Raw genomic sequence first — 12,090 nt, forward strand, 5'->3', positions numbered from 1 at the left:
TTTTACACGTAAAAAAGCTTTTTTTGATTTTATGTAAACAAAAATGAAGGAGTATCTAGTGACTTTTCCCACTGTGCATTTATATGACTTTTTTTTTTCTAAAGCATCTCGCTTCTAAAATAATTCATATCCATAGGCCAGCATTTGTTAATCCCTTAATTCCTGAGGGCACAGAGGAGGAAGAAATCTTCAAGAAAGGAGAATGTATGTAATATTTCATGTATGCTTTATGGTGGTGGGAAACTCTATATAGATTCATTGCAGTAACTAAGTGGAGTTCAGAAATTCTGCTAGCAAGACTTGCTTCTAATTTATTTAAGATCAAATTTACTTCCATCTCACACATGTGCTAGTACCTGGAGATAAGTCCAAACCATGAATTTTTAATCTCGATTTTGAAACATTCCCCCCCCCCCCCAAATCTTATCTCACATGCAGGGATTTAATTTAGACCATATCTAGTTGTATCAATTTTAAAATACTATTGTAGTACAGTAAACTTCTGATATTCCGGCACCTTTAGGACCCAGGGGGTTCTAGATTATCAAATATGCCAGACTATCGGAAAGGGGGGCTATGAGGGGTCTGGGGTGGGGTGGGGGGGATGCCACCCCAGACCCCTCATAGCCCTCCCTTCCAATAGTCCAGCTCTGCCCCAGGCATCCCCGATTCAGCCGCTGCTGGTCAGTTTCAGCAGCGGCTGAATCGGGGACGCCTGCGGCAGAGCAGCTGGGGTGCTGCCGGGTTGGTCCGGTAGTGCCACCCCTCGGCGCTGCAAGACCAACCCGGCAGCACCTCAGCTGCTCTTGGGGATGCCTGAGACAGAGCAGCTGGGGTACTGCTGGGTTGGTCCCACAGTGCCGAAGAGTGGGCGCTACGGGACCAACCCGGCAGCACCCCAGCTGCTCTGCCCCAGGCGTCCCCAAGTCAGCTGCTGGTCAGTTTTAGCAGCGGCTGAATCGGGGAAGCCGGGCACAGAGCAGCTCCAATTGTCCGGCAGCCGGAGCACTTCTGGGTTCCTGATGGTGCCAGACCATCAGGAGTGCAGGAGCATTGGATGCCGGATCAGTGGAGTTTTACTGTACATCAGAAGTGGTGAATAGCTAAACTGAGAGTAAGGAAACTGTGTATATGTTAGTTAAATAAATCATACTTCCTGAACTGCTGCATCTTCTCTTGTCTCCATATTTGGATTGTAGCACAATGAGGGCTATACTATCTAAGTTGAATCACATAATATCTTCCCCATAAATGATATCCTGAATAGGAGCTTTAAAGCATATGCTTAATGTTAAATGTGTAGGTAGATGTCATTGCCTTCAGTTTTTGGTGCTTTAATCTTAGGATGGCAATTGGACACTAAAGATTTTTAACTACGGGATGCTCATCACTATTTTAAAATTGAGCTCTTTTAGTTATCTCAACATGGGCATCCAAAAACAGTGGCAACCAAAATTAATCATTGTTGGTCTGTTTCTTTATTTCCTAAATATATTTCACATCATAAAACATAAATAGAGACGAAGTCATAGTTAACTTTTTGTATGTGCCTGGTAAATCTTTGGGGTTTGTGGCAGCATATACTATCTATGTTTTTTCTTGTTTTTTCTTCACTTATTTCATTAAAGTTTGCTTCAAAAATACCTTGTTTTTGAGCAGTTTTTAACACCTTTGAGTTCAAATAATCAACTAAGTTAAAATTGTGGGTTGCAATAACTGGTTTAATCATAGCTCATGTCCTTGTGAATTTGTCACCACAAGCCTCTTGATCTTTTTCCTTAAAAGGTTTACACTATATTCAGTAAATATTTAGGGTATTTACTGCCAAATGATACAAAAAGTAGAAATGTCATTCACTCTCTGTTACTTTGCATTCTTTATTATAAATCAGTCTGTAATGGTTAAATAAATATCCTGACACTACTGTGTTTAAAGGGCTAACACATTCCTTTGACACACAAACTAAGTGACCATTTAAAACTAAACACCTAAATAAAATGTATGGGGGGAATCTTCGCTCCAGAGGAATCAGTTGTAAAACTCCCATTGATTTTAGTGAGGCAGATTACACTATATTTTTTCTTTAATGCAGACAAATATTAAAAGCAAGTTTCTGATAATAGTCTGTGAATACAAAAAGCATTTAATCTGGCGATGAATTTTAAAATGGAGAGTTGACCCTTTTGTAAAGCAATTTAAAACCGAATGATGTTCTGCAATCTCTGCACTTTGATTTATTTTTTCATTAGTGAACAAAACAAGAAGAGTTGATTTCAACACTGCATCCTTACTGAAAATGGCTCCTACTGCGGAAGAAAGAACCATTGTTCATAACATATTCCTTAATACACTGGACACAAGGCAAGTAGGGAAAGCACTAATAACTTGCAAGAAGGGATGGTAATGAGGCAGTTGAATGCTCAGTTGTAAAGGTAGCTACTTTTTGCTTCCCCATCTCATCACTTACAGGAGACAGCATCCAAGAGTTTATCGGGCCCAGAGTGCCATCAGTATATTGATATATCACATATGTTCCCGAATGGAACTTTGTGCCATCTAGGAAAGCTAATTCTATGCCGCAGCTGCAGTCAAGAATAAAACAAAGAGGTTACAGTAGAAGGCTTCTGAAAAAGCAGCATAAATAATCTTAAGAAAAGGGTTATTACTGCTTAACCACAAGAAAAATTTAACCCCCTGTGTGGAGCTATTGCACTGGCATTGCAACCCTGTGCCTTTATGACTGGCTAGATTTCTAAAGGGAAGAAGTGTTCATTGGCTATATTTTGCACCTGCTGATCCAGGATTCTTATTGTGTGCTGTAAACATAAATTCTGCTACCCTGTGAGACTAAATGCTTAGCATACTAATTTTACAGCTTATGATGCGATTGGGAAATAGAGACACAGAGAGTTATGTCTTATAGACAAGAAAACCAGAGTGAAAGATTAAAAGTGATGGAGTAAGTAATCTGAAAAATGGCAGAATTAGAAAAAACAATAGAGGGAAAGGAAAGCTGAAAATGTAATTCTTGTACAATTAGTAATATTTTTAATCTGAAGTGAAACAAGATTCTGAAAAGACAGCAGGAAAGTCAAAATAAGATACAGAAAGTGAAGTGAGAGAAAGGAAGAAATGACACAAAACAGGGTAAGGGAAATATTTTTTTATTGCCATTTGTACGTTTAGGAGTTTTTAAAATCTCTCTGTATGCATGGTATCTTTATCTTTCTGAAGGAACAACTGCAAAGTTAGCTGCATGCACTCTGAGTCAATGTTGACCTAATTATATTAATAGAAAGCAGGAATAACAATACAGAAGAAAATTCTGTAATGTCTAGAAGAAACATTAGCTGAGCCCTTATGTAGTCCAATAATTAATATAAAATGAGTTATGTAGTTGAAATTTTCAAGGCTACTTAATGGAGTTAGACGTATTTTCCATTTAAAATTAGCAGAGATATGTGCAAATAAATCCCTAGATAATTTTGAAATCTTAAATTAATCACTGATACATTGTTTATCTGGCAATTCACATCATCTTATATCCTAATACAATGGTTTTCATCTTTTTAAATTTTTGAGCCCTTAAAAATTTTGAATGTAGATGTGTGTTCCTTTAGAAATCTTAAAAGTCTGCAGACTCCCAGTGGTCCACAAACCACGGGTTGAAAACCATTGCTTTAATAAATAGTAGTAATTGTTTGGAGACTATGGAGTGGTGTGTTTTTTCTGGTTGGCTCAGGTTTTTTGCTAATTAAGCACCTCAAGTCACAGGCCTTGAGAGAGGTTTTCATGGTCTTATGATAAATGGTTCCTCCTTAGGCACATACATAAGCATTTTGAGCATTAGAATCTAACTTTACTCACGTGACTAGTTCCACTGAAATGATCCACTTTAAGTTAAATGTTTGATGGATTGGGGCCTTAGACTACACACTTGCGTTAATCAAGGTGTGGTTTTTGAGGTTTGTCAGAAACAGCATATGTTTCTTGTGCTTCCATTTGAATCCTGGCTTACTTGGCATTTGTGCATACATGTGGGCTATGTCTACACACTGGCACCCTTTTCCGGAAATGCTTAAAACGGAACAGTTTTCCGTTATAAGTATTTCCGGAAAAAGTGCGTCTACATTGGCAGGATGCTTTTCCAGAAAAGCACTTTTTCCGGAAAAGCATCCATGGCCAATGTAGACGTGCTTTTCTGGAAAAAAGCCCCGATCGTCATTTTCGCCATCGGGGCTTTTTTGCGGAAAAGACTACTGTGCTGTCTACACTGGCCCTTTTCCGGAATAGTTTTTCCGGAAAAGGACTTTTGCCCGAATGGGAGCAGCATAGTTTTTTCCGGAAAAGCACTGACAATTTTACAGTAGATCGTCATTGCTTTTCCGGAAAAGCAAGTGGCCAGTGTAGACAGCTTTCAGGTTATAAGTGGCCCAGTGTAGACACAGCCATGGGGTTTTTTGTTTTTGCAGTTGTAGATTGTTGAACACTGTTGGAGCTTGATATTAAGTGCATTGCAGGGGTGGGCAATGCAGTCTACAGGCTGGATCTGGCCTGTCCTGACGCACCTCTCATCCCTAGGCCAATCGAGACCTGGGGGCAGGGGAGTGAATGAAGTCATTCACTGTTCAAAACTGCTAGCATTTCTCTCTAGGCACCACATGCCCCTGGGCAGGGCAGGGTTAGAGGGGCGAGAGACTTAGTGTGCTCCCCTGTCCCCAGGCTTCATGTGCAAAGTCTCCTCCCTGCTCCAGGGGCAAGCGGCCTAGAGACCCCACCTTTTCTGGGGGGGAGGGGTGACAGGAGCTGGTCCACAACCACTTACCAAAATTGGTGAAGTGGCCCTCCTGCAAAAATTGTTGCCCACTCCTGGTGTATTGCCTAAACCCCGTTGTTTCTACAGGACTGTAAGTTTTCGGAGTCGTGTGTTACCACCCAATTCAGTATGGATGGAAGATGCAAAACTTAAGGGCTTGGAGATCTGCCATCCACAGGTATTTGAAGGAGTACTAATGTGTTACAAAAGTCCAAATAAGTTCTGAATCATCTTTAAGGTTGGCAGATCTAAGACATTAAACTTAGGCTTTTTTGTTTTTTGTTCTGACACTTAAAATATAATTACCTTCTAAATCTAAAACTTTTAGTACTACTTTTTATTATTCAGGAGATGTATCTTATGTAAGGCAATTCCTCCACAGACATCTGAGAGCAATAGGTATTGTTCAAAGGATAGTATTCATCAGTTAGTCTTTGGATTGCCACCTGTCCACTTCTCATTAATGTAGTCTGGGTTTCGGCTTGTGTGTTTGGTGCCATTTAACAAGCCCTGATGCTTTTTTTTAAAAATTTGAGGGTGAAGGAAAAGGCAGAGCAGGCATTGGGGGCCTTAGTGGTCTTATTACCAGTCATTAAGAAGGTGGAGACCCTAGTTAGTCTTGCACTTTCAAATTACATTAAACAGTTCATGTTGTGTTAACACCTTTTGTCTACCATGAATAATTTTTTAAATTAGCATTTGATTATACAAGCTAACATATATGTGCAGTGCAAATCCTAAAGTTACAAACATTTATCTGTAGGGCTCAGGAAATGTACAATACAAATGAGAAAACACCTGGCATATTCTGAAGAGAGTGTTTAAGGTGGTCTGACCTCAGTTTTGTGTGTTTTTTTTTTTTTTTTTTTTTTTTTTTTTTTTTTTTTTTTTTTTTTTTTTGGATGAAGTGAGCTCTTGCGTAAGCAAGTTGGGTCATTTAGACATCTACATATTTTAGTTTGCTGTACACCTGCCAAATAATATAAGAACTGTGTGTACACTCCCATAAACAAGAATACCACTGTGTTGTGTGAGTACATACATATTGTTGCCAGTTTTCTGTTTGTTTTTCTAATGCAGGAACGGAACATTTTCAATAGAATCTTTGGGGGATTTCTCATGAGGAAAGCATTTGAGCTGGGATGGGCTACAGCCTGCAGTTATGGGTGAGTTTCAGGTTTTCAGTATTTGTGTAATCCAGAATATTTTGTGTGTGTATTAATGGAGTGGGGGAAACCAAAACCAGCCTACAAAATAACAGTTCAGAAGTCAGTGTAGTTGGATTAGAAAAGGGGTTGATATTTGAATGTCTGTTCAAACAGCAATTTTAACCTAATCAAGGTCAGAACACACCTTTCATTGTCACTAAACTCTGAATTTGCATACTAGAGTCCTGGTGCTGATTTTGTTTTATTTTTAAAGTATCTTTCTGTCCTTTTATTACTAACTCTTGTAGATACACATGTTGGCTGAAAATTATAAACATGGGTTCTTTTAGGAATTACATGTTGTTATATTGGTGTTTATGAATTTACAGCAACTTACTGTTAGAAACTGATAAGGTCCCCAATCCTGAACTTTCAAAGTTGCAAAATTTGAACTCTGAGTCTGTGGCAGTAAGCTAATACTGAAAGTTAAATATAAGCTTGCAGGAGTGAGGTCTGTGGAAAAGACTAGACAAACCAAAAAGCAGCAGAAGATGTGTTTTGACTCTTACATAATGTTTCTATACTATGTGGTGTAGTAGAAGAGGATGGGAGCCAGAATGGTGATAGGAGTACATGTAGTAGAGATGTTAGTGTATAGATGTTTAAATGATTAACCGATAAACCTGGGCTTATCAGTTATTCCAAATGATTACATGCAACCCGTCTCCTTGCTGCTTCTATATCAGAGGCAGCAAATGTGGGGGAAGAGAAGTGGGAGCTGGTGCTCATGGGGAACTGGCTTTTAAGATGGTCCCTGGGTGTGCTGGTTCTGTGGAGGCACCCCTCACAGAGGCAGTGGGGTGGGAGGAAACTGGGAGTCAGTGCTGCCTCTATATTGGAGGCAGCAGAACAAGATGCAGGAGGCTCCTGGAGAGTGGAGCTGAGAGTGCACTAGTTGCCACCCTCGCCCCCGGGGAGCATTTTAGTAACTGTGTAACTGCTAAAAATTGTTGTGGCTACACAGTTACTAAAATAAATGATATCTAGCATCCCTAACATGTATTGCCTCTATTCTGACATTCCCTCAGGAGGATATTTTTTTGGCATTCTGGAAGTGTTCTTTAGCAATTCTTATTTCATATATTTATGTGGCACAGTTTCAGATACATTTTGTATTAAGGATAATTGAAATTGATTCAACTTGTACAGAGACAAGTACCTGCTCTTGAGTACAAAGTGTTTTTTTTTTTGTTTTTTTTTTTTTTTTTAAAATCTGCCAGAGGTTCCAGACCTTTTGTAGTAGCAGTAGACGATATCATGTTTCGAAGACCAGTTGAGATTGGGTCCCTATTACTGCTTTCTGCACAGGTAGGAGATGGTCTCATTTCAAACAATCAAAAGGTTATTCAGCTTGATGTTTTAATTATCAGTCACTGGCAATGAGTCAGGAAAGAGAAACTGACTTCCAAAGTCAAGCAGTGGAATTAACTGTTCTCCTCTCAGTCCCTTTTTCTTGAGTGTAAATGATAATAAAGGTGTCTCCTGCTCTGTCTAGGTCTGTTATACAGAAAAAAACTATATCCAGATTAGAGTACACAGTGAGGTTTATGATTCAGATACTAGAGAGCACAAGACAACCAACATCTTTCATTTCACATTTGCATCAGAAAGAGAGGTGCCAGAGATTGTCCCGAAAACATATGGTGGTAAGTCACAATTTTAAGGCATCATCCTTGGACGGAAATGACCTATTTTCTGTCTGCTTAGTGGAGCATACTTAATTTTTAATAGACTACTATTACTAGCAGAGTAAAACAAAATGCTCCTTAGTGTTAAACTGTATTTATTCTTAACCCTGCCATAATTCAAATGTATTTCCTGTTGCTTATCAGTTGTGGTCGTCTGTGTCATTTCCAATAGGCTCCTGTGGCTCAGTTTATAAAGTAACTATTTTTAAAAATACTCTTCTTTCCTTTTTTCCTTTCATTTCAGAATCCATGTTGTATTTAGATGGGAAGCGGCACTTCAGTGCCACCATGAAAGAAACCAGAGAAATGGAGAAAACTACTGCAGCACCTTAGAAAAATATTTGCTTTGTAGCAACGTCTGCCAAAGATTGCTAGCTTCCTATGCACAGTGTATCAGTGATGGCATTCCTAAAATTTAATGTACTGTGGTAATCAGTGTAGGCATATTGAAAAGTGGTCTGGCTTTGTACAAAAAGGCAATCATTTAGCACTATTTATACAGCTAGCTGTAGGCTTCCTATTCCCTTTAGCACTTCCATGATTAAGATGTATAGCTTTTTAAAATTCTGGTATGGTAGGCTGTTCATGGTAATATAGAGGGAAAACTTTACAGGAATACTACCATTGAGAAATCTCAGTTTTGTTACCTTTTCCATCTCTTCTCTCCTACTACACCTATGCTTGTTCTTTGCACTATGGTCCCTGATACAGGAAAGCTATCATCTCTAAAAGGAGGACTGCATATGTTGAAACCCGGTGTGATTATTTTGTGCAAATCTGGACCAGGTTCCTGTCTGAGTTAGTCAGACTCCTGTTGTTTCGCAGGAACAGGTATATCTGGACAATGGAAGGCCAGTGTGAGGTGAACACAGTCCTAGCAATCATGTATGTATTTATCTGTTGATGGGATTTCACAAGGTTACTGTGGCCCTTGTTTTGAAGAGTTGATGCTGCGTGTTTCCTATTTCTTTTGTGGATATGCTGATTTTTACAAAGAATGAAATGGCCAAATGTGAAGTTTACAGATATCTGAGAGAGATCCCACCAGTTCTGCATATTCTTTTATATAAGTGGTTCAGTGGACGAAAGGTGACATAGGACAAGTTCCTGAGAGAATTATTCCTGAAAGCTTTTAGCCCAAATATAGTACAAATGCTGTTGGCAGTGTGTTGTACATTTGTTGGAAGGGGAGGGAGGCTTTTTAGAACAAAACATTGTTCCATCTTTATGTGAAAGCTGCTAGAACAGCAGTGGATTGAACTGTTCCATTTCAGAAGTCAGGGCCCATTGACCCTGGTGAACAGTTTGCAGGACAGATCGCGGGGTGGAAAGATCGCTGTGTTCTCAGATCCAGAAAGATTCCAAGATAAGAGTATTGCTAGAAAAAAGAATCCTGAACTGGACCATAGGCTAGTTCTTGGTGGAACGAAGATGGCCTGTAATGAAGTACTACACATCTTCCCCATCAGAGCACCAAAGGGTTATTTGGAACATATGAAGTAAAAAGAAATGTTCTGTTGCAGATGGACTCTGACATCAGCTGACATCTCAGAGAAATAATGAAAACTCTAGAAGATGAGTTACAAAAGGAAGTCCTAGATCTGGGTGACAATGAGATAACTGTGCAGGAAGATGGAACAGTCTCCATGTAAGCCAGGGGTGTCCAAACTTTTTTCAAAGAGGGCCAGATTTGAAGACGTGAACATGCGTGAGGGCCGGGTCGGAGGCGGGCGGAGAGCGCAGGGCACGACAGCCTCACGGTGGCCCAGGGGCAGGGTGAACCCGCAGCCGAGCGGGGGAGCGGGGCTGCGGACGTGCCCTACAGGGCAGGCTCTAGGACCGCGGAGGCCATGGGCAGCGGCGGCGGCGGCGCGGCTGGAAGCGGCGTGCTGGGCGCACCAGTTCAAAGGAGCGCCGGGGAGCCAGGAGAGGGGGAGGAAGCGGGGGCCATATTAAATCGGAACACGGGCCGCAGTTGGCCCGCGGGCCAGACTTTGGACATGCCTGATGTAAGCACTTTAGAAAAGCCTCCTATGTGGCAGCAAAAGAAGAAAAGAAAAAATTCTTGTGGAAACATACAGCGTAGAAACTGGCACTTGACAACAGAGAGAGGAAGATCAGAAGGAACAGATGTGAAACATGGATATCCCATTCAGCAATTACTGAAAGGGAGCCACCACAGAGTAATAGGGATAATAGAAGTAATATATGTAGGCTTTTGAATACTGTGCAATATTGATTTAAAAATTACCATTATGCAATACCAATAAAGCACATATTAAATGGGTTAAGAACTAGCTAACTGATGGATCTCAAAAAGAAGTAGTCAGTGGTGAATCATCATCAGATGTGGGGTTTTCTGATGGGATTTTGCAGGGCACAGTCCTAGTCCTGATACTCTTCAATATTATCATTGATGAGGGAATAAATATAAAGTCACTGCTAATAAAGCATGTGGGTAACAAATGAGGACAGGGCATTCATACAAAACTATCTGTGTCATGTTCTAAACTGGACCCATTCCAACAAATGTGTTTTAACACAGTCAAATGCAAGGCCATTTAGGAACAAGGAATGTAGGCCATACCTACAGAATGGGGGCCTGTATCCTGGAAAGTATTTAGGACTCCTAGTGAAGCTATGGGTATATAAACAGTGAAGTAGAGAATAGAGGTGGGAGGTGATTTTACCTCTGCATACAGTAGCAGTGAGACTAATGGAATACTATGGCCAGTTTTGAAAAATTGGAAAAGGTGCAGAAAAGTTACGAAAAAGATTTTGCAAACTGAAAAGCATATTTTACACAGAGACTCAAATAGCTCAGTTTTGTTTAGCTTAATCAAAAAGATTGGGATGACTTGATTATAGTGTATAAGGGAGAAAATACTGGCTAATAACTTTTTAATCTAGTAGACAAATACACAAGAACCACTGGCTGGAAGACGCATTCAAATTAGAAAAAAGGCACCAATTTTTAACAGTGAGCGCTATTTAGCCATGGGACCAAACTACCATGGGAGGTGGTAGATTCTCCATCTTTTGATGTCTTCAACTCCATAGTTGGATGCCTTTCTGAAAGATGTTTTAGCCAAACAAGTTATGGTGTACAAGATAGGGTTAACTGAAATTCTTTGGCCTGTGTTGTTCAGGAGGTCAGATTAGATGATCTGTTGGTCTTAAAAATCAATGAGTCTAAGGTCTTATTCACAAAGTGATTTTAGTGTGCAGCAAGCTGGAGTGTAAATCTATATTGCAAGTAATGTTGTCTCTGACTCAGCAGTCAAGAAGGGAATAAGTTGATAGAATTAAGTGCTATAGTAGTATCTTATTTCCTGATATTAGCATTTGAGGAATTCAGAATCCTGGCCAGGACTGTCTCCCTCCCTGTAGTAAAGCCAGGCCATTGTTTTTGAAGGGAATTTAATTATTTCCACTAATATAAAAAGGAAAAAAAACGCCTGTACATGCATTGCTGTGGCATACTGCAAGGTATAGTCTGTCTACTGCTGAACACTTGTGTTCCCTCAGTTCTTCAACCTGGGGTGCCTTTCACACTGCTTTGGTCTGTTCTTAGTCTCAAGCATACAGAATTACTCACAGCTGAATGAGTGCTGTAGCCAGTCACTCTGAATTATATTGCAGTGACACTAGCAAATTCTCAGTTCTAGACTTTCCCCAGTATTATGCATCTTGCACTGCCTAGCTTTTCCTTCTGTGCAGTACAAACTCATAGAAAGTCTGTCATTTTAATAAAAAAAAAATATGCACAATCCCTAGTATCTCAAAAGATGTTCCCAAACGCACTGGTTTATATAAAAGAAGTTTAACAACTACCGAAAGTGGTTATGAGTACTGAGGCATAAAAGAATTGGTTAAAAAGAAAAAAGTGATTTGTCTCTTTGATTTTTGTGGACAGCTGCCTGAGGCATTCATTTGCCTTTCTCTCTGAGGAACTGGTTTGGGCTGCTTCCTCAGAATTGGAATACATCTTAGTAGCATACAATATTTCTCAGTAGAATTTTATACCTGTACATATGATATTGCCACACATTTTTTACCAGGACAGTAATGATCAGTGAATTATGAGTTTTAAAATACTTCACAAGGCATACTTTGTGTAAAATTTATCTTAGTTTTGTAAAAGTGGTGACCCTAATAGTACAGTGTGTCACAGTTACCTCTTGGTCATTCCTGTCCAAGCTGTTCTTGTTTATGTAAAGAGAGGGTGAGACAACATTTCTGGAAAAGTTAAGTCAGACTGATACTATCTAGATTGAGTTACCATTTGCATATATACAACCTCTTAACTTTTCAGCCAACTTTCTGTTGAAACTTTGACAATGTGGTGATATTCAATACTTTTTATCCGTTTGATACT

General features: G+C 39.8%; 1 protein-coding gene across 4 annotated transcripts in view; it reads left to right on the forward strand.

The window, feature by feature from the left end:
* Positions 1 to 9,037, forward strand: part of ACOT9 (acyl-CoA thioesterase 9) — a 37,166-nt gene extending 28,129 nt beyond the window's left edge. For 3 of the 4 annotated variants that reach the window (XM_075913310.1, XM_075913311.1, XM_075913312.1), the window contains 7 exons: positions 137 to 204; positions 2,250 to 2,361; positions 4,904 to 4,994; positions 5,897 to 5,982; positions 7,245 to 7,332; positions 7,520 to 7,670; positions 7,957 to 9,037. In XM_075913310.1, the coding sequence (XP_075769425.1) occupies positions 137 to 204; positions 2,250 to 2,361; positions 4,904 to 4,994; positions 5,897 to 5,982; positions 7,245 to 7,332; positions 7,520 to 7,670; positions 7,957 to 8,045 (685 nt within the window). In that variant the 3' untranslated portion in view covers positions 8,046 to 9,037. The remainder of the gene's footprint in view (positions 1 to 136; positions 205 to 2,249; positions 2,362 to 4,903; positions 4,995 to 5,896; positions 5,983 to 7,244; positions 7,333 to 7,519; positions 7,671 to 7,956) is intronic. The other variant, XM_075913313.1, reaches the window with a different exon arrangement.
* Positions 9,038 to 12,090: the final 3,053 nt, after the last annotated feature.

This window comes from Pelodiscus sinensis, chromosome 1 (assembly GCF_049634645.1).
Source record: "Pelodiscus sinensis isolate JC-2024 chromosome 1, ASM4963464v1, whole genome shotgun sequence".
NCBI classification, from domain to species: Eukaryota; Metazoa; Chordata; order Testudines; family Trionychidae; genus Pelodiscus; species Pelodiscus sinensis.